This window comes from Lissotriton vulgaris, chromosome 8 (genome assembly GCF_964263255.1).
Source record: "Lissotriton vulgaris chromosome 8, aLisVul1.2, whole genome shotgun sequence".
NCBI lineage: Eukaryota > Metazoa > Chordata > Amphibia > Caudata > Salamandridae > Lissotriton > Lissotriton vulgaris.
Window position 1 is genome coordinate 1236969308 of NC_141696.1, and position 22086 is coordinate 1236991393.

General features: G+C 45.0%; 1 protein-coding gene across 1 annotated transcript in view; it reads right to left on the reverse strand.

Moving 5' to 3' along the window:
* The window catches only part of LOC147698535 (cilia- and flagella-associated protein 337-like), a 554785-nt gene that overhangs the window by 235182 nt on the left and 297517 nt on the right, over window positions 1–22086 (reverse strand). Inside the window, exon 15 of the mRNA XM_086935138.1 lies at window positions 20344–20495. Coding sequence (XP_086791264.1) covers window positions 20344–20495 — 152 coding nt within the window. The remainder of the gene's footprint in view (window positions 1–20343; window positions 20496–22086) is intronic.

Below are 22086 nucleotides of genomic sequence, written 5' to 3' on the forward strand. Positions count from 1 at the left end.
GAATGTTATGATTCCAGGCTGAGATTGGTTCAATACACTGCTCCTCATAAATTCATATAATTGATGTTGATTCCTAGTCCTTCCCGAAAGGAGAACATGTTTCAAAGTTCACAGATTTCCTGAAGGGGAAGAGAAAAGACACCAGATCTGGCACCATCTAGCGGCAGAATGAGCTTTGTTAGACGCCTCAACATTAATTACGACAGAAGCTTTTTTAGGGCTCGACCTCTGCCAATGTGCTAGCGCATTGCAGATGTCGAGACATATTGGGGCTTAACGAGAGCTTAACCAAACGGGCGATTTGATGCTGTGCCCGTGAAAAAAGCGCGTGCACGCATCAAAGCCACCAGCCTCCCACCCACAAGCTTCCCCCAGCGTGCGCGCTAGCATTTCTCCTCCCCTAATTATTCACTGCCCACGGCCGGCCGGCACATTAAAGGCTGCTGCTCCTGTGCATCTCGTCACCCTTACTCACCCCTATTCTATAGCCTATCCTGTAGTCTTTTCCCACAATAGTTTTTTAAAACTCTGGACATTTCCTTATATTCACACCGTTGCCATTTTTATGATGAATGAAGAACGTGCAATGCTCCAGACTGGCAATTTTCTGATAGATAACCAGACGGACTGTAAACAATCCATGTTCTCGATCAGGATGGCGCTTTTGAGTCATAGATATGCACGAAAGCATTCAAATACATAAGCCGAGAACGAAGGCTCCTGTTAAAAAGGACGTTACATGGCCAATAGGTCGACCCTTGAATCAATTCATAACTTTTAATCAAACAGAAATGTACAACAGAATTGCCTTTCAACTTTTTTTTTACATTATTGTTTAACGCCTTGGGTGGTGGACGACTTCTCATTTTAATAAGCATTAAGCCAGACAATAATGATGGTTCAATACCTGCACTGACTTTTCATAGCCTTATAACCCTGTTTCACTTGAGGGTATGATTTAATAAACACCTGTGAATTTTGTTTTAGATTTTACTGTATAGTAATCTGCCATACTGCTTTGTGAGTCACTCATCACTATACACTCTTGTTGCATCGGATGGTGTAAGCTGCATGCCTGCCATAACCCTCCCAATATACGTTTGTTAAATGCTTGTGAACATCTGTTGCACTGTATTTTACGAGACAGTTCGTGCTTTACCACACTGAATGATTGAATAACTGAATGGACAAATGTTTGCAATCACGAATCCGATGAACCCTGGAAAGCAAGAGATGTCCCTATGAGAGGCAGTCTTTGTCAAGAGTGATGGAAATGTCAGTTGCACGACAAGTAGAGCTCACTGGTGAAGAACCTCACAGGTGACTGACTCTAATCCAAGCCCTTTCTGTCATTCAGTAGCCCCTGCCTAACACACAGGCAGGGTTTTTCATTTACAGTATTTAATAAAAGGAAGAAAAAAATCGTTGTCGTGCATTGAGCTAGTTTTTCCCCAGGTGACCTGCAGAAATATAAATTCCAAGACAAATCGGATTTGGTGCAAAAAGCGGTCCGTTTTCCAGGGGGAAATTGGATTAGAGATTATTGGCGCACTGGGTAAATACTGCACCCCAGGATATCACATTTATCCTGGTGTGATAATGATCTACCTCGGAATTTGGGCCTTAATCTTCCTGTGCCCCAAAAAAATAAAAAATGTATAACGTAAGGAACTGTAAATGTGTATTCAAATATGTACTATTGATATACATGATATACATCATATATTCTTGATTTACATGATGTAGCCTTACACTTTATATACAGTAGATTTTAATATGCATGTTTTCTAAACTCTAAATGAATGCACAGTGCTTGGTTTGTACTGTTTGATCATTATTACACAGACACACAACTGAGTTTGCAACAATGACTGACATGCTGGGATCTAGACTGAACCCAGTGTATGTTGCCACATAAGTCATGTCACCCATTTTCAACACAGAGTTTGTATCTTCCGTGCCATAAACAACGTACTCTAGAGTAAATAACAAACACTCATAGGCACCCCAGTATCACTCAGCACCACCACAGCATCACCCCAGCATCACTCAGCACCACCACAGTACCACTCATCATCACCACATCATCACTCAGCGCTACCCCAGCATCACTCAGCAACACCAGCTTATCACTCAGCTACAGGCGCTAAATGGCTATGGTAGGAAAATGTCAACTTTCTAAAAATGTGAGACATGTTTAAAGGGCTACCTAGGTGGGTGGCACAATAAGTGCTGCAGGCGCACTTGTAGTATTTAATTTACAGGCCCTGGGTGCATCTAGTGACAACTTACTAAAGACTTATAGGTAAATTAAATATATCAATTGGCCCTGCACTAGTCAGCAGTGGTAAAGTGTGCAGAGTCTTAAGGTCCTCGAAAACAAGATCAGCAAAAATGGAGAAAGAAGTTGGGGGGAACCCACCCTAAGGCTGACAGGTCTAACAGTGGGAAAGGTTTTTCTACCTCACATAGTAACTTTTATACATTTCAAAACACTAATTTGCTGTAGTAATGGTGGTGAGCTTTGTGAATCTCATGCTTTGTAACTGCAAAATACATTTGAACATCTAAGACCCCTAGCTCTGAGAAAGAAACGTCAGTTACATTTTTATAAAGTGCTTGCATGGATGCTCTGCCCATTCCGTAAGGGTGCTATAAATATTTCCAGAATCCATCTTCAAAAACTCAAACTTGCATTACACTGACACAAACAAGCAGGACTAGTAGTAATGGAGATTACTGGTACGCAATATAGGCTTAACCTGCATGTCCAACGTTTTCGTCCGAGTCATCGATGTGGATTTAAATCAGAGCTGATATCCTTCAATTTAAATCTTAAATCGTCACTTTTGAAAAAGCACACTGAAGACAAGACCTAATGAAAATGTTAAGTATCTGTGCTGAGGAAACATTTTCATGGGGCACCAGGAAGAGCACCCTAACAACAAAACTTCTTGTCTCAATATTTTGACCCAAAATCTTTAATTGCAGATGAAAGTATGGCCATCCATTCAGGCTGTAGCTCTATGAATTTCCTTTGAGGGGATGACTTTAACCTCAGCCCATGAAGTGGCTATTATGTTTCCTTGAATATTGACTGGTGATATGTCATCTGCCACCAAGCAATCTAGCATGATGGTAGGTCGGATCTATTGTCAAACAAAAAAGTATACCTCTGCCTGATGGGGAAAAGTAAGGTGGAGTGTGTTATTGTTATTGTTGTTATTGTTAATTTTGATTTGTAGAGCGCTTAATACTGGAAGGTCTCTAAGCGCTTCAAGAAGGGCAGCAACAGTTCCAGGAAGAGTAATTACAGTTAGCACCAAGCTTCTGTGAAGAGAATAGTTTTCCGTTTTTTTCTGAAGGGGAGGAGGAGATTTTCCGCCCGGAGCTGGCTAGGCAGCTCGTTCCATAGTGTTGGGAGGAGGATGGAGAAGGCTCTGCCATCCTTGGTAGTGTATTTGAAGCAAGGGCAATATAATAAGCCCTCTGAGGAGGATCTTTTTGATCAGCAAATTTTATTGATTTTAAGACAAATAAAGGAAGAACAAATCAGCCAGAGCATGAAATTACAGTTATAAATACAGTCATTTCTTCGTTATACCCCCCAATCAAGATCCCTTTAAAAACCCTAGTAAAAATTGAAATCCAGTCAATCAGGGCCTTCGACCGCCCCCAACCACTTCCCCAACACTTTACAGAATTTCAATGGACCCCCGGTACTGCCCGGTACTGCCCCAGGCGGGGGCACGACCAAACCATGTGGAGGAAGTCAGCTGGGACATGCTGGCATCGCGTGCAGGACGCATCTGTGCGTAATCCCGCTCGGTGCAGGCGCAGGGGGTGAGATACGCTGCGTGTAGGTAGTATAACTGAATCAATTTGAGTTTGGCAGAGACCGTAACTATTCTGGGGGCCATAAGGGCATTGCCCCAGTCCACATCGTCAAGAGGGCCCAATTGATCCCTCAACTTGTCTAGCAATGTGGGGGTGTTATTGACTAGAGTACAGTACATTCGTGAGACCCCCCCACCTAAGTCGCCCATCAGCATCTGAGCTTCCGAGGGGCTATATTCAGGGAGCCTTGTGTCACCTGTAATGTGTGTGAGGAGGGCATGTCTCAACTGCAGATATTTGTAGGGTTGAGAGGAGTGTAAGGAGTAACGGGTTTGGAGCTCGTGGAAGGACAGCATCCGGCCTCTTTCCCACACGTCCCCTAATTGGGAGATATCAATAAGGTCCAATGATTTAAATCCCTGCAGCCCGCTGACTTCCCAAAGCCAGGCCACCTGCCAAAGGGGGGTGCACTGGGTCAGCTTCCACAGCCACCCTGTGTGTCAGAGCGAGGCCCGCCATGCCAAGAACACTGAGCTTGTCACCTCAGGAAGTCGGGTCGGGATGGGTTCCCTGTATAGCATGGCTTGGACGCCCGTTATCCCCATTTCACTCAGCTCAAGCCTGTAGGCCGGGTCCGACCAGCCCCCATTGAACTAATCGTGTATCACTAATAGGCTTACCCCTAGGAAATACAGATATAGGTGTGTCATTCCCATGCCCCCATAATAAGAGGGAATCCGAGAGACAGGCAAAGCCACCCGGGCCCTTCCACCACTCCAAAGGAACTTTGTGATTAGACTGTCCAGCTCTTTGAACCAGACCTTTTAATAACAGAAGGGGGTGTTCTGGAGGACGTAGAGGAACCTGGGGAGGATCATCATTTTAAACAAGGCAACCCTCCCAGTGGGTTCAGAGGCAGCGCCCTCCATTTAAGGAAGTCCTCCTTAGCCCTCTTAACCAAGGGGCCACGTTGAGGGACCAGCCCAGTTCGGGAAGAAGGGTGATCCAGATCCCCAGATATTTAAAGGACAGCCTCCGGAGTGGTATGGTGGACTGCCACTCGAAGCACTCCCAAGAGAGGTGCAGGGGGACTAGCACTGACTTTCCAGGGTTAAGCGACAGCCTTGTGGCCCGGTCGAAATCATGCAAGATTCTGAGGCACTGTGGCCCAGAGGAGGCGGGGCCATTCCCATCCAAGGAGGCGATCCTCGGCCCGCACCAGGACCAAGGGCTCTATCGCCAGGGGAAATAACAAGGGGGAAGAGGACAACCCTGCCTAGTGCCCCTGACGATGGGAAAGGCCTTCGACAGCAGCCCTTTGACTAGGACTTGTGCTCTCGGGTGGGCGTGGAAGACTCGAACCAGAGAACGAAAGTTGGGCCCGAACCCCATCTCGGCCAATACCCCTAGCAGAAACTCCCAGTCCACAGAATCAAAGGCTTTCTCAAAGCCTATGGACAGGAGAGCCAAGTTGGGGGTTATCAGATGCTGGTTTGCCAGGGCCAACTGCAGACTTCGGAGACAATGGCGGGTCCCCCGCTGCGGCATGAATCCGCACTGATCCGGGTGTACCAAGGAGGCCAAATAGGGTTTCAGCCATTGGGCCAGAATGGTGGCGTAGAGTTTGATTTCAGTATTAAAAAGGGATATGGGGCGGTACTCAGCACAGGAGTGGGAGGGGGGCTGGGACTTCAGGATAACCACAATGGTGGAGATGTCAGTCTCCGGCGGAAACAATCCCTGGTCTACAGCTTCTTTAAATAAGTTGAATCAAGGTGCCTCTGTAGGCCCCATAATATTCCTGCGGCAAGCCGTCCGGGCCTGGGGTCTTGCCCGATGGGGCCAGGTTGATCGCCTCCTCAATCTCTTTCCGGAGATGGGGCGGTCTAGGTCTTTCTGGGCCATCTGATCCAACGTGGGAAGGTGCACTCCGCCCCGTTCAAGGAGAGCAGCAACGGTCAGCCCGGGGGTTCGAGCCGTGTACAATTGCCTATAGTATGCAGCAAAAGTAGTCGCCATTGCCGTAGGAGCACGGTGCACCGCTCCAGCTGTGTCAACCACCTCCGGAATGTTACGGTTCGCCCTTGGGTACGTGGCCAGCCTATGCAGTATCGTCCCATTCTTGTCTCCACAGCCGTAAACTCTGGCCACTGAGGACCGCCAGAGGAGCTTGGCCGCATCCAAGGATAATTGCCTGATGTCACCCCGAATAAGCGCAAGTTGTCGAGCTTGGGAAGCGTCTTCTGATACGGAGAGAAACTGCTCCAATCGAAACGCCTGTGCTTCCTTGGTCGTAATTTCCTGCAGCTGTGCTTGCCTCTGGATTTTGAGCTGCCGCTTTGCAAAGCCCCTAATGGTTGCCTTCCCCGCCTCCCACAGGGTACCTGGGGATGCCACCGATCCGTCATTGGTGTTGAAGTATCCGTTGAGTTCCTTTCCAACTTCTTTCTTAAAATCCTTATACTGGAGGAACCAGGCATTCATCCTCCATGTTTGGCAGGCCACCAGGAGGGGAGCCCCTGATCTAAGAAGTATCGGGGAGTGGTCGGAAATGCCCCTAGGGAGGATACGGACCCCCACAATCTGAGAACAGTCAAGCACTGGGACAAAGATCGCGTCTATGTGGGCTTGGGTGTGATGGACCTTGGAAGTGTGAGGCAGAGGCGGCACCCCCCTGTGAGCAGCAGGCCCACAGGGCCACAGGAAATAACATGGGCCAGAGGCGATCCCTCCGGGGGGGCCGCAAGTACAGGTCCCTGAAAAACTAGTGGAGTCACAAGGAATGAGGAATGGGCGGCGGAGTCCCCGCTGTGCAATCCGCCACCTGAGTAGCACAGTCCAGGTCTTCAGCAAGCAGGGTGCTCTTTCGCAAGATAGTGCTCCCCCTGGGCGTAGGGCTAGCCACAAGCAGAAAGTGCGGGAAACGCTGCCCTCAACAGCGGCCAAAGTGCAGGCCTCAGGGACTGCTGCCGACCGCAGCACGAGCACGTCCCAGCACTAATGAGGGGAAAGAGGCCCCCACCCCTCCTCCACTGTAGCCGATGAATTCACCCCCCTCCGGCAGGGCAGCACCACACTCCACTGCGGGTCGTCAGGGCACACTCACCGGAGAGGGGAAAATGCTGTGTGCCAAGGTCTCGTTCGCCCCCACTGGACTCAGCCGCCGCTGGGCTGCCCGCTATCCGAGCCGACAGCTGATCCCGGGGGCCACGCTGGGCAGGTTTGGCTCTCCTCGCAAATCAAGGCCCAACCAGGGGAGGCGGTGGGCCATGCCGGGAAGAGGCTGCAGCCCGAGCCGCACCTTCAGAGTCCTGCCGTGGCCTCGACCGTTCAACGCCCTGATCTCTCTTTCCCAGCGGAGGCGGCCCCAGCGACAGCCCCGATGTCCGCTGCCCAGAGGATCCGCTGCACCAGTGGGCCTCCGCTCAGGGCCCAGGGACACAGGAGGCGGGGCTACCATTTTGTGCAAGGCTCCGCAGGAGATAGGCCACAGGACGGCCAAACAGGACAATCGGCGCCAAGAAGGACTAGGAAACATTGATGCAGGCTGCCTGGGAATGCTAGCTGCAGCACAGAGGGTAAGGAAGTCCCCAATGGCAACAGATCCTGGCACGGATCATGGAAGGGTCCAAAGCACTACTAAAGTGCGACCGCCATCTTGACGTGCCAAGCCACGCCCCGGCTCTGAGGAGGATCTTAGCGAGCATCTTGGGACGTATTTCTCAAGTCTTGTTTGATATAGTTTGGAGCCTGACCGTACAGGGCCTTGTGAGCAATGCAGAGGCCCTTAAATTTGGCTCTCTGTTTTATAGGCAGCCAGTGAAAACGTTGCAGTAGGGGTGAAGCCGGTGTGCGTCTAGGTAGTTTAAAAATTAACCTGGCGGCGTCATTCATGACTATCTGAAGTTTGCCCGTGAGGGAGTCTGGTAGTCCAATATAGAGTGAGTTGCCATAGTCAAGGCGTGACAGAATCATGGCGGCTACCACCATTCTCATGGTGGAGAAGGAGAGGATGGGGAGAGTCTGCTTAATAGCCGGAGTAGGCCCACGCAAGTGGGAACACCATGGAAACCTGGGTGGCCAGTTTGATTCCCAAGCTTTTAACCACTGGGGCTGGGGCCGGAGCATCACCCAGCTCCTGAGGTCAATAGGCGGAGCTCCAAGGGTTATGAGCATCGTCACGGCCAGGACCTCGGTTTTGTCTGGATTCATCTTAAGTGAGTTGGCCGTCATCCAGTTAACCGTGAAGCGCAGCACAGTCTTTCGCCCGGGAGTGTGCTTGTGGAGTGTTATCAATTTGCAGAAGATTAGAGTGTCGTCTGCATAATTGAACACTTGGCAGTCTATTGCTGCGAGGGCATTGATCAGGGGTCGGAGGTATATGTTGGATAGGAGGGGTGATAGGGCAGAGCCCTCTGGGACTCCACAGGGAATAGGCCCCTTCTCCGAGACCCGGTCAACCATCTGAATTCTTTGGGTGCGATTTGTCAGGAATGATGTGACCCATTGTAAGATGGACCCCCAAACCCCATTCCTCTCAGTCTTTCCAGGAGTAGGGCATGGTTGACCGTGTGGAACGCTGTCGACAGGTCAAGGAGGACCAGGACACAGGACTTGTTATTGTCAGCAGTCATCCTATCTCATGAAGCACTAATAGCATTGCCAATTCTGAACTATTGTGTGCTCGGAAACCAGCCTGTCTGTCCCCTAGAAGGTGGTGATCTTCCATGAACCTGGATAAAGTTTGCAAGACATATTGCTCTAATATTTTGGCCAGGAACGGGAGTTGGGATGTGTGAGTCATGACTCAACGGTGTACAACTGTTACCACGCATTTTTTACCACGCACTACACTTACAACGCAGGCATTACCACGCATACCATTACAACGCATTGCGCTGGGGGGCGCTCTAGGATAGGGAATAAGTTTAATTTTATATCCAACACCTTCCCTAGTATCCACGGGGACTGGAGTTGGAATATAAAATTATACTTACCACTATCCAGCACCTCAAAGCGCTATGCGTTGTAACGGTATTCGTTGTAAATACCGCGTTGTAATGGTATGCGTGGTAATGGTATGCGTGGTAACGTCATACATCCGACTCAACACCACTTTAGTAAAAAGTGGGATAAAGGAAAAATAATCTCTTTTTATTTACAACCCTCACCCACTCTAGTAGTTGCATGCTTTATCATCAGGTTCACCCTGACTCCTAAATGTCTGGGTGAGCTCAAACGTATCCCAGCAAGCTCTTTGCAAATTGATAGTCAGGGGAGCTACAATTAAAGATTAAAAATACAATTAAAAATTCCTCATCCAATCCCAAGGTATCCCTTTATTAGCAGGGTGGATAGGAGAAGATTAAAATAAACTGTTTAAGGTTCTGATGGTCATACACATTGTCCCCATTAGCTCTACACTGTGCTCATCTATAGTTCCTGGGTGATTTCAAAATACACTTTAATGATGTTAACTGCCAGGTTGCAAAGACACTAATCGTGACCTAGAGAGCCTGCAGCTTCACCAGTTAGTATCCACCTCCACTCATAGATTGGGTCAGGTTCTTGAACTCATGTTTACTAACATGGCGAATGTTGGAATTTGCATGCCTATTCCACTGGTATGGTCAGACCATTTAGATATCCTCATTAATCTTACCTGTGACAGGACATCTGTGATCTCGACTCCCACACCCTTTCTGGGACTGGCTCAGTCAGGCTTTGAGAATTTTTTGATCTGATTTTGGATCATAATGTAAACAAAGCGAGCGCACAACTGCATGGCTGGCTTAGAGAAGCTCTTGACCATATTGCTCTCCTGGTCAAACAAGCTGTGTAGAGACAAAAGCCCTCTGCTGCGTGGTTTAATGATGAACGTTTGGTTGCTAAAAAGAAGTGCATGAGGCTTGAGTGACTCTTTCCAAAAAACCAGACACATGCATCAAGGAAAGCTTTTGCGAGTTCCTAATTGTGATTATTAAGGTATCGCAATGAAGAACTCTCAAAAGCCTATGCATGTAGGAATCGCTATTTAAATAGCAATTCCTAAACATTTCAAGGGTGCAAGTGTGTCCAAAGGACACCCTGTTGCACCCCTAAGGGCATGTGTGTGTGTAACCTACAACTTTGAAAACTTTGAAAAATTCACTTTGTAAATTACCATCAGGTTCAACTTCATGGTAATTTGCGCCCCCTAGTAGCGGAATTGCAATTGAAAGTGGTTCTTGCATTGCTTTTAAGGAATCGCAAATTGCGATTCCTTAAATGCAATTGCAATTTGAGAAATCGCAATTAATTGCGAATTTTTACATTGCGGGTGCCTTGAACCTTGATGCATCACAAATGCTATTTTGGCGGGCGCAAACGGCCGATTTTTGCGACCCGCACCATTTGCGCTCGCAAAAATGCTTGATGCATGTGCCTGCAAGACTCTTGCTGTAGGATGACCTATAAGATGGCACTCAAAGCATACCATCGGCTTATCTCTCAGTCTAAGCGTGCACATTTTGCACAGAGGGTTGCAGCTGCTAATAACTCTTCACGTGAAGTTTTCCAAATTGTTAAAAGTCTTACTTCACTATCTTCGGTCTCAGCCGCATCCACGCCCTCTGACGAAATCTGTAATACACTGGTTTCTTTCTTTGCTGAAAAAGTAGAGAACATCTACAGTACCTTCCCCATAGAAGCAAGATGTCACTCACAATTGGAGGACTCTGTGGCCACTAGTATCAAGCTACAACAATTTGGCCCAATTTCCTCTACTGATTTGACCTCTCTCTGCTCTATTGTTAAATCCGGCTCTCCAGCGGACTTAATTTCCCCCACCATTTTGGAGCAGGGTTGCGAGGTTATCCAACCTTTTGTTGGTAAAATGATCAAACTCTCCCTGTCCTCTAGTTGTGTTCCTCAACAATGGAAACACGCCATGGTGGTCCCCCTATTAAAAAAATGCTATTGGAATGATCAAGAACCGAAAATGTTCAGCTCATATCACTGTTGCCTCTCTTTGGTAAGCTAGTGGAAAAACATATAAACAAACAGTTCTCTGAGTTTTTGGAGGACAGTGGGCTGGTACATTAAACGCTTTTGCCCTTCCTATAGCACAGAATCTGCCTTGCTGTTTGCGAATTATCGATGAGGGCAACTCCTTGGCTCCTTGGCCATTCTTATGCTTGATCTCAGTGCTGCATTTGGCACTTTATCCCTTCAATATCTTGGTCAAGAGACTATGGAATAGTGGCATTAGTGGCAAAGCATTGCAGTGGTTGGCCTTTTACTTGCAGGGGCACATCTTTCCGGAATCACAAAAACCATTTCAGTCGTCAATCCGTCCCTTGTAGCAAGGAGTGCCTCAGGGCTCAGCTCTGAGCCCCACTCCTTTTAATGTTTATGTTAACCCTCTGGCTTATGTAATTGAGCAGTATGGTATTACTATTATCTCATCCACTGATGACACTCAGCTTGTAATAACTCTGTCCCAGAATAGTGTGCAGATAGTATCCTCCCTGCGATCGTGCCTGTCAGATGTTGCCACCTGGATGAAGCTCAATTGTTTAAAACTGAATGCTGAAAAGTCTGAGGTCCTGGTACCAGGCAGGCATTTGAAAATCTGGTATAATACCTAGTGGCCAGATAAACTTGCCTCTTCACCACCACCACAAGCTGAAGTACCTGGGCATCTGGTTCGATGAGAACCTCTCATTCGATACCCAGATCAACGCCCATGCCAGAAAGTGTAATCCTTCACCTTCTTCCCGAGTCTACACAAAAAAACTGTAATCTAGGCGCTGGTTATGTCCAGATTGGATTACTGTAATATTCTATACTTAGGTGTCTCCCAATCGCGATTGAACAGACTTTAACACATGCAGTTGTGGCGGCCCGGACACTGCTTGGGCTAACAAGGTGAGCCTCTAGCAGCACCACACAGAAGAAGTTCCACTGGCTACCTGTAAACAGAGAATCACCTTCAAGGCTCTCTGTTTTTGCTACAAAGCACTTTCAGTTTAAGGCCCTGCTTATTTATTATACAAGCAGAGCTCCGACATCCGTTCCCAGAGTTAAGAAACCTAGAGTGGGTGGTTGCAACCTTCAGTTACTGGGTATCCCAAAATTTGGAACTCACTACTGCTGTAGCTGCGGATGGCTCTCACCGAATTGACATTCAGAAAAAAATTGGAAACTTGGCTCTTTGGTTCCAGTAAGGCTTTTCCTGTGTTCCTCTATATTTTTCTGTACTCTGCATCCTAGCGCTTGGACACTCCATGCGAGATAACCACGTTCTTTATAAATGGTATGATTATTAGAAATAGTTTGTGGGGATTTCCTAGGCTGCTTATAGCCAAGGATTAAGGTTTCACTGGGGTCAGCATAACAGGTAGTTCAAGTGACCATGTACCATAGGAATTTATATCGTCATTGATGTTTCCAAATTAGCCCATTATATTTTTGAGTGACTGTTCCTTCCTCTACCCCTCACCTGGTCTATAACTGTGGGGGCATTTTCAGGAGTCACTGGGTAGTCAATAGTTACTGTGCTTAAAATGTATCAATTCAATGTATTTTCCACTGTTGTCCAGGGGCTTAATCTTACTGTTGGACCAAAACGTTATCACCAACTACAGCCCTTTAGCACTAGACTCTTAGGGGAGTGAAGTCCAAGACTTTATCAGGGATGTGGTGTAGAGTTATAGACTCAGCACACAACAGTCTTCGAATGACAAATGGTAACATACTGTCCAGTCAGTACTTTGATTTGTAGGAAAGAACATTTTTGGATTTTATCACACACAATAAAGAAAGAAGAGCTCCGTACTCAATTTAACTGAGTGTCATTAATTGGGTACTAAGTGGAGCAGTTACCCTGGAACATTACGGGATAGTTTTTTATGGTATAGTACATTGGCCCTTGACCCTGTGCAGAGGGAGCATTATGATGCCTGGAAGGGGATTTTGAGGATAGATGATATTGACTGGTGATTTGGTTAACCTAAGGGAAAGCCAGATTTTTCAGTTAGCCTCATTTCAAGGACAGAGAGTAATGTCACAGTATCCTTTTTGTCTGATGGGGAAGTTTGAAAAGTCCTTTCACAGGTGGTGCCTGTGGGCGCTGCTGACAGTGGAGGCCACGTCGCGTTTCATTTCTTAATTCCTGTGGCCAGGCCCTGCACCCAACCCCCGCTGGTGCCCAAACACCCATGGGTGCAAATGGCTAAATATAAGGGTTGTCATTTTAAGTAAGTGAGAGCTACTGGCTATGTGAATGGGTAAGAATACCAAAATAAAAAAGTAGGACTATTGGCTTTATGGAGGGGTCAGGATATTAACACATGTAAAGAACATATATTCTCCTTGTCAAAAAATGTCTAATAATTCTAATGAAATGCTTATTTAATAAATTAAGCAATTGAATGTTTAATAAAAGTGATTGTCGTTAAAAAATATTATTAGAGTCTTCTAAAAAAAGATTGAACGCATCTTCGAGTCTTTTTTTAAACCATTTTTCAAGCTACACCGTGCAGACATAGAACCAACCACATGGAAATCTACACTCCAACTAAAAAGCATAAAGCTCCGGCTAGGAATGCTTTGAAAAATAAGCCAAGCTCTTCTGGGGTCGTACAGTTAATGACCTAGGGGACTTTTAATGTTTCTGGGGGTTTACTGCACTCCCTGCAGCTCCCCACTCATTAAACAAATGCATGGTGGTGTCCTTTAAGGGACAACTCCAGACTCAAAAAAAATCTGGATAAAAAGCCCTTGCATGGCATTATGGGGCGCTCCTTACAAGAAGGCGTGAATAATAAACGCAGCTCATTTATTACTTCTAGTTTTCATATTTTTAATATATTTGTATTTTTATATTGGGTGCTCTGGATGCTCTCCCAGGACACCCAGATCCTTATTTTTTGTTGCGGGTTGCAGGGGGAGCTCAAAAACTCCTCAGCCCACCGGGTCCACTGACAGCTTCAACCTGGGAGGCAGAGTGGAGCCAGCAATACTTTAACTTTTTTTTATTATTGGGGAGGAGGCATGAACCTCTCCCTCCCAGAGCCAATAATGGCCCCATCCCCTGGGGCCAAACTACATTTAAAGGGGAGGGGGAAATGCACCCTCGAGCCTTTACAGGCCCCAGAGACCCAATGTCTCGGGGCTGTATGCATTTTTAATGCGAGGGTGGAGCGCGGCCACCCTCACTGAGTCTTTACATGCCCAGAGGACTCCATTACTTGGGGCTGTAGTTGCTTTTATGAGTAGGTAGTGCATGGAACCCCTCCCAAAGCGTTTACAGGCCTTTGGGAACCCCATCCCCCTGGGACTAATGTGGGTGCCCAGGTGCCCCTGCAGGGGGAGGAATAGGGCCCCCATAGCCCGAGCTGGCACCCCTGCTTGCGCTCATCCTGGACTCCCAGTGGGAGCAGGTTTTATTCTAGGCTCACCTGGGCGGGAAGAATCTCTATTTGCCTGTCCACAAGAGTGCAGAGCATATTTGCAGCTCACACCAGGTATGAGAAATGTTTTCCATACTAGCGCTATGTTCCAGGTGTGGACTCCCTAGGACATAAACTCGAGTTCCCCCAGGGGATGGGGTCCCTGGGGCCTTACAAGGCTCAGGGAAGGAGCTGCATGCCCCCTGCTCTTTTAAATAACGTTGGCCTGGGAGACTGGGTACTGGGGCTTTTGGAGGCTAAGGATGGGGGGCTGTGTGCGCCATGCCCTTTAATTTTCAATTGGACCAATGGGATTGGGTCCCTGGGGCCTCAGAGAGGCTTGTGATGGGGGGAGGCATGCATCCCCTCCTTACTAATTTAACATCGGCTCTGCCACCCTTCCCTAAATACACAAATGCTAGCCTCCTGGCGTTCGCACACCCCTGGGCATTTTTGAAGCATGGAAACCTGTGCTTTTAAAAAATAAATTGCAGTGGATTTGCAAATCCACAGTGAATTTGCAGCAAAACGTTAGATTTTTTTTGTCCTCTCTGAGCCCCCAACCAGGCCTAATGGGGCAGGGTGTTCAAACTTGCCCAATTAAATCTTTTTTTTAATTTCTAGAACTTGTGACTGAATCTGTGGTATCTGGTTCTCAGTGCTATGCATCTTTCCTGGTTCTCTGCCTCACTGCTCAGCCAGAGTGGATGTGCTGTGGAATGCTGGTGCATGGTGAGGTAATGGAATGTTGGGGATACCTGGTGGATGAGTGTCAGTTGGGAGTATGGGCTGAACAGCAGGGGAGCTGCTCCTGGTGGGGCTTCATTATATCTTCTTATCTACATCTAGAACTTCACCAATAAACCTCATCATCTATCTACACCTCAGCTACTGGACTTATTTACCATTATTACATTTGGCGACGATCTGGAAAGAATCTACAAGTGCAACCTGATGAACTACTGAAACCTGAAATCTGAAGTAACTCCAAGGTAATGAACTGCTTAATTTACATCTACGGATTTAAAAGCATACTGGCACTCCTGAGCCCCACCAGTGACCTCTTCATCTGTCGCCCTCTTCCCAAGTGTGCCAGTCCCTGCTGTATTCTGCTGACTGGATTGTTGAAGTACCACTGTCCTGTGCTGCTTAACTTAAGGACCTTCATATCAGTAAAGACCCGTTTTTCTGTCGGATCTGCTTTGTTTCCTGCCTTTGATTTCCTTTGAGCCAGTGTGACCTGCCACTACTGTACAGCAACCGGAGACTGACAGTACGCACTTCGTCTACATGGACTGCCCATGTACTTTTACTGGCACTGCAGAAGTGGTCATGCAAGCTCTTTTTGAATTGGTGGGGAGTGTTTACTACAGGATCGGCTATTACCTTCCTGTTGGTGTGGACTGAGGCCATGTGTCTTATGTGAAATTGGAGCATGGAGCTGTTGCAATGACAAGGGTGAGGCGTTTTCGGTCCGTGTGTGTTCGAAATGTTCAGTCTATTCAAGAGGTGTGGGCCGTTAGCAGTGCACGTGCCCTTTTCAAATGTACAAACGCTGCACTCATTGCCTCTGCACTTGTAAAGACTGTTCACCGTTTTCTACATGCATGGACGTGCCGAGAGCCATCCTGCTCTCCGTCATGCTGCGTACCGCCATCTTGAGTTTGCACAGGAGTCCTGCACTGGAGCCATAATGTCTTCTTTTGTTTATCCTTCTGTACAGGTGATTTTTCTATAGCCCCATTTACACCTGTGTCCCTGGGAAATTCATAACTCAAGAATTCTCTATTGCTAATATCATGGAATTGAAGTCCATTTCAATCTTACCTTGCACGCTAACAACGGACTTGCTGGGAACGTGCTTCCTGTTTTATATTATATTTTGCATTACGGTATTTTGCTTGCAAGTTTTACAACACTCTATGCCAACTATTCTGTGCCACAAGATTCTGTGCCAACTACTCTGCTCCACGACATTCCACAACACGACACTCTACACCACTCTATGCCATTCCACTCTCATATACTACTCCACTCTATGCTAATCTACTCCGCTTTACGCCACTCTACTGTACAACACTCTACTTTACACAACACCCCTGTGCCACTACACTCTGCTCTACACCACTTGACGACACCCTATGCACTCCACTCTTCTCCACTCTATGCCACTCAACTCTACTCCACTCCCTTCCACTCTACAACTCTCTACTCACTGCATGACAATCCACGACACACAACTCTACTCTACACCGATCTACGTCACTTAATAACACTCCACTCTCCTCCACTTTACGACACTCTACTCCATGCCTTTCTCACCTGCCCACTAACATTTAGCCATGCTGAACAGCAGCAATGCTGGTATACAACAAAGCTAAAACATATTGGCAAGGTCAACAGCTCTTGCACAGGTGAGACCTATTAGCTATGCCAATGCTTGTTGTGATTTGGTGTAAAGCTAGTAAGCCGTTTTTTGAGAAATTAGCATTTAAGTAGGTGCTCAGTCAGGTATGAAATGGTTTAAAAGGGTAAACATTTAGAGATATCTCGACCACTGATCTCCAGATATTCTTTGATTGGCCCAATGAAAGTAGATACTGATTAGCTGGCCACAACATGGCCAATAAGTTATGGCAGCCATTACAGGCCTTGGGGACTTGATTCCCAAATCCTGAAAGCAAAATACAGTTGTCACATAAGTCAGGAGGGTGGGCACACCCTGATCCCCAAGGGGTTGCAGTGGTACTGCACTAAAGTAAAATTGAAAAAATATTTTGAGTCATGATTACTACAGTACTCAGTGCGGGCCTCCCTGTGGTACCGCTGTAGGGCTAGAACATTAAAAAAGTTATAAGAAGTGTCTGGTGATAGACCAGGCCCTGTGGCCACTGTTATTGTACCATTGTACTCCATGCAGAGTGGGTCTGGCCACCTGAGTGGGTTGGGTGCAGGGCAAGCCCACCTCTGCGCATGGCTGAAGGCTGTGTGCAGCAGTAGGTTGGCCACCCGCTGGGTGTTGGGCGTGCACAAGAATTTGGTTCTCAGTGTGTCCGGATTCAGGGCCATGTGGCCAACTCCCACTACACATTGCAAAAGGCACTGAGGGGTGGGTGTCAGTGCTGAGTTGGGTGCAGTCTCTGGTTTGCGCAGTGAGGAGTTGGGTTCCTCACATCGGGCTGGCAGCCCATGAGTGTTTTAGTGCCTAAAGGGTGGCTGAGTGCCCGCAGGCGGTTGGTCACTACTTACACTACTTATGATCTCACATATTACATCAGTCAAGAAAAGTTAAATGACATAATTGATTACATCACTGATGACATCTCAAATGATATAATTGATGACATCACTGCACCATTTTAAAAAAGACCATTCTTAGTAAAGGACCTATTGTCATATAGAGCATAGAGTTAGAGTATATATATATGTTTGTGCATATAATGCAAATACCGTAAACCTTGGAGGCAATTGTGGTTGTGCATTTTTAAAGCTATATGGTTCACCATTTATAAACCATTCAGGTTTGGGGTACAAGTAGTACTCCGTGTTAATGAAGGTAAAGGCTGTGCGCTCCTGATATGGGTTGCAGAGGCATGTTACAAAGTAGGATGTGACTTAAAGCCAAAGCCTGTTGCAAACAAATCTGTGAGAAAAGCCAAAGATTCTGATTACAATAGATTATCCTCCGGTGGATGTTATATAACTAGTACATTGATATGGCATAGATGTTTATTTCTAGAGCTTCGTTGAAGATTTTGAGGCATTGCAGGTTGTTGAATAATGTAGAATATTGAGATGGTTAATCGCACATCGGGGTTATAAGCATAGCTCTAAGGTTGTATGCCATTGCACTTAACTAAGGAAATTGTGTAGTATTTATTTACTACGGAGGGTTGTCCACAGGTCCTGGAAGAAGGTGACGTTTCAGAGGCAAATGCATATCTGTCAACCTCCGGACTTATCATTTTGGGTCATTTGATGTCTTTAAGGGTATGATTTCATGAAGGTGAATAGAGTACCAGCTCGCTTTTGGAGGGCGTTCAAGGTTTAAAAAGGGGTGACCACATTAAAGTCTATGGAAACATTTTCTTTTTAGGTGAGTGAATAATAGTATAAATATGGTAACATCCATCAAATGTTGGAGCCTTGACAGATATGATATGCGTCCAGAATCCGGTCAAGGTTATATCCATTATCACTTGATTGACAGATAGACAGATAAACAGACAGACAGCTAAATGGATAGATAGATAGATAGATAGATAGATAGATAGATAGATAGATAGATAGATAGATAGATAGATAGATAGATAGATAGATAGATAGATAGATAGATAGATAGATAGATAGATAGATAGATTGATTGAAGGTTAACCATACACAATATTAACAATACAAAATAAATTCAAATGCATAAAGTACAAGACATAAATAATAAAACAAACTAGTCCTACTATTATTAAAAAGACAAAAATTAATCAGAACTGAGTATAATCAAAATATGGATAAACTAATACTATTTAAAATATGCCCATCGAATCTAATCTATCTATCTATCTATCTATCTATCTATCTATCTATCTATCTATCTATCTATCTATCTATCTATCTATCTATCTATCTATCTATCTATCTATCTATCTATCTATCTATCCACACACACACATATGCTTATATATACACACGTGTAAGAAACAAACGAAAGGGTGTACAAAATACAAGGAGCCACAGGATACTCAAGATTCAACATTGAAATATGAGGGAAATGACTCACAAATGAACGAAGCACTCATTGTCTTTCAAACCATCTAGAATTAACAAAAGGGTCTTCAATCCCCTGAAGTCCTAATTCCTCCATTATTATTCCAGCTTGCCATAGACTACACCTTTATAGTTCCACACTACAAAAGTATATGTAGTGGCGCAGCGTTGACAGTTCTTATTCGGGACCATTGAAAATTGTTCTTGCCTCTCAAGATGCACATTATTATTAATCTTATATTATGCTATGTTTTTAAGCATTTCTGCCATTTGTATGAGTCTCTAAAGCGCTCCCAGTTGTCCTGCGGTTCTTTTCTGTACTGCTCTGTGTTTTCTCTCTAACTGGAGTCACCAAGACAGGTACGTTGTTGCCACTTGTGCTGGCCTTATTTGTTTATCCTAGCATGATTATTAGTTTATTGGACCCCTACATCAGAAGTCACTTTTTCCAGAGTTGATCATCAGAACTGTGATGTACCAATTTCAGTATTACTCCCTGTCTGAACACAATAGAGCTGCCAGATGATTGCACAATGCTCACCCTCAGAGGATGGGAAGGAATAAGACAAACCCCTCCTAGAAGGTTTGTTTTAAAATTTCAGACATAAGTAACCCAATATCGTGTCTTAGCAATCGTTTACAAAAATATCGTTCAACTGGGAGAATATTTTATAATATTAACTCCAGGACACAATATTTATGTCAGACGATCATCTGTCAACAATATTCTAATACCACACCTCTCAAAATAACTACTTGATTGTGGTTTGTCTTGGAAATTGGTTTTCTATCCTATTACAGGCAGTAGTGGTTCCTCAGGCTACAGAGATAAGTCAGTATTTAATGTAGAACGTTAGTTGTGTTGCCGAGATGTCTCAGCAAGGTAAGTGGTTCTTTTGTGTTAGCTCGACGTGACTACTGACATAGTAAAAGATGTGATGAGCTGAGACAAAGAAACAAGAAAGGCAGGAGATGGCAAGGAGACCAATTATGGAACATTGCACAGCTGCTGATGACTGAAACAGCCAATTAGACCAAAAATTACACTTATTCAAAATGCAACTTTCAGTAGGTGCAACTGCAAGGGTAAAACAGCACCACACCCATAAAACGTTTATGCAAAATGGTGCACACCCAAGGGAGATGCAGACAATGATGATGTGACAATGGGGAATTTATGCTCCTGTAGTCTTAAACCATATCGTACCTGCTAAAAATTACAATTAATTATCAGACCTACTTGTGGGTTTTGGCTAGCATTCATGCCATACAAAATGTGTCAACCAGTAGGTACCACCACAACTATCCTTACTTATTTCGGAGTGGAAGTAGAGCGACTGTATCTGATGCCACAACCAGTGCTCTGATACTTGGAGTGAAGTGACAGGCGGTGAGCTCCCCGCGTATCCCACTGGTTTTAGAGCAGACGGATAGCATGCAGCTCTGGTCCTGGATATCCCAGATCTGGAGAAGAGAACACCAAGCTCATGAGAGGGCGCATCACGAAGCAAGACAGGAAACAACCTCTACATTCCAAATAGGCAAAGTAGGCACCAGCCTAAATGAGGCTTTGTTTAAAACATCTTACCAGCAACTAAATATGATAAGGTAGGCTACATGCTGTAAATTATACCATGCGTCTCTCTTTCACACAAGAAGAAACATTCCTCTGTTATCTTGAAGGTCAAGATGGAGCTCTCAGAGCAAGCTAAATCATGAGCAGGTTTCTATGTTTATACACTTTAAAATGTTGTGTTAATTCAATACAATATATGCTACTTCTGTAAACATTTTTGTAAGTTAAAACCACCTATTTTAGTGAGGACAAAAGCTAAACTAGCCACATTAATGTCAACCTATAAATTAATTGTGCATGGTTTACATGGCTTATTAAAGGGATAGCGTCTGATTAAAGGCCTCATGTTTTCCTTTTCCTAATGTCTGTGTGTCATATTTAAAATGCATTTTTATGGCTGAAGCCCTATGCAGGGATCTATGACAGAATTTCGACAGACAGAATTTCGACCTACACAAATATCGGTGTAATTATATCGATAGCAAAAATATCGACGCCCTATGTACAACATGGTAAGTACCAAAATATCGAAAAAATAATATCGATGTTAAAAATATCGTTGTCAAATATATCGATTTTTTTTGGATTTAAAATAACATAAAAAATACTGTAAATAATACTAATTAATTACTTAAACATATTTAAATATATGTAATAATGGTAAAAAAAAAATAATAATACATATTTAATTAAACAAATAATATTTAAAAATCATATATAATATATACTAACTTAACAATACTTACTATTCCCACTCCAGTGGGTGCAACAGTAGGGAAAACTGACCCTGAACCCTAAAAATACCCCTTTACCCAAAAACCTAAAACTGACCCTGAACCCTAAAAATCCCCCTTCACCCAAAAACTGAAAACTGACCCTGAAGCCAAAAAATACCCCTTTACCCAAGAACTGAAAACTGACCCTGAACCCCAAAAATACCCCTTTACCCAAAAACTGAAAACTGACCCTGAACCCTAAAAATACCCCTTTACCCAAAAACTGAAAACTGACCCTGAACTCTAAAAATACCCCTTTACCCAAAACTGAAAACTGACACTGAACCCTAAAAATACCCCTTTACCCAAAAACTAAAAACTGACCCTGAACCCTAAAAATACCCCTTTACCCAAAAACTGAAAACTGATCCTGAACCCAAAAAATACCCCTTTACCCAAAAACTGAAAACTGACCCTGAACCCTAAAAATACCCCTTTACCCAAAAACTGAAAACTGACCCTGAACCCTAAAAATACCCCTTTACCCAAAAACGGAAAACTGACCCTGAATCCTAAAAATACCCCTTTACCCAAAAACTGAAAACTGACCCTGAACCCTAAAAATCCCCCTTTACCCAAAAACTGAAAACTGACCCTGAACCCAAAAAATACCCCTTTACCCAAGAACTGAAAACTGACCCTGAACCCTAAAAATACTCCTTTACCCAAAATTAATTAATATTACAATTAAATTACTTCCCAC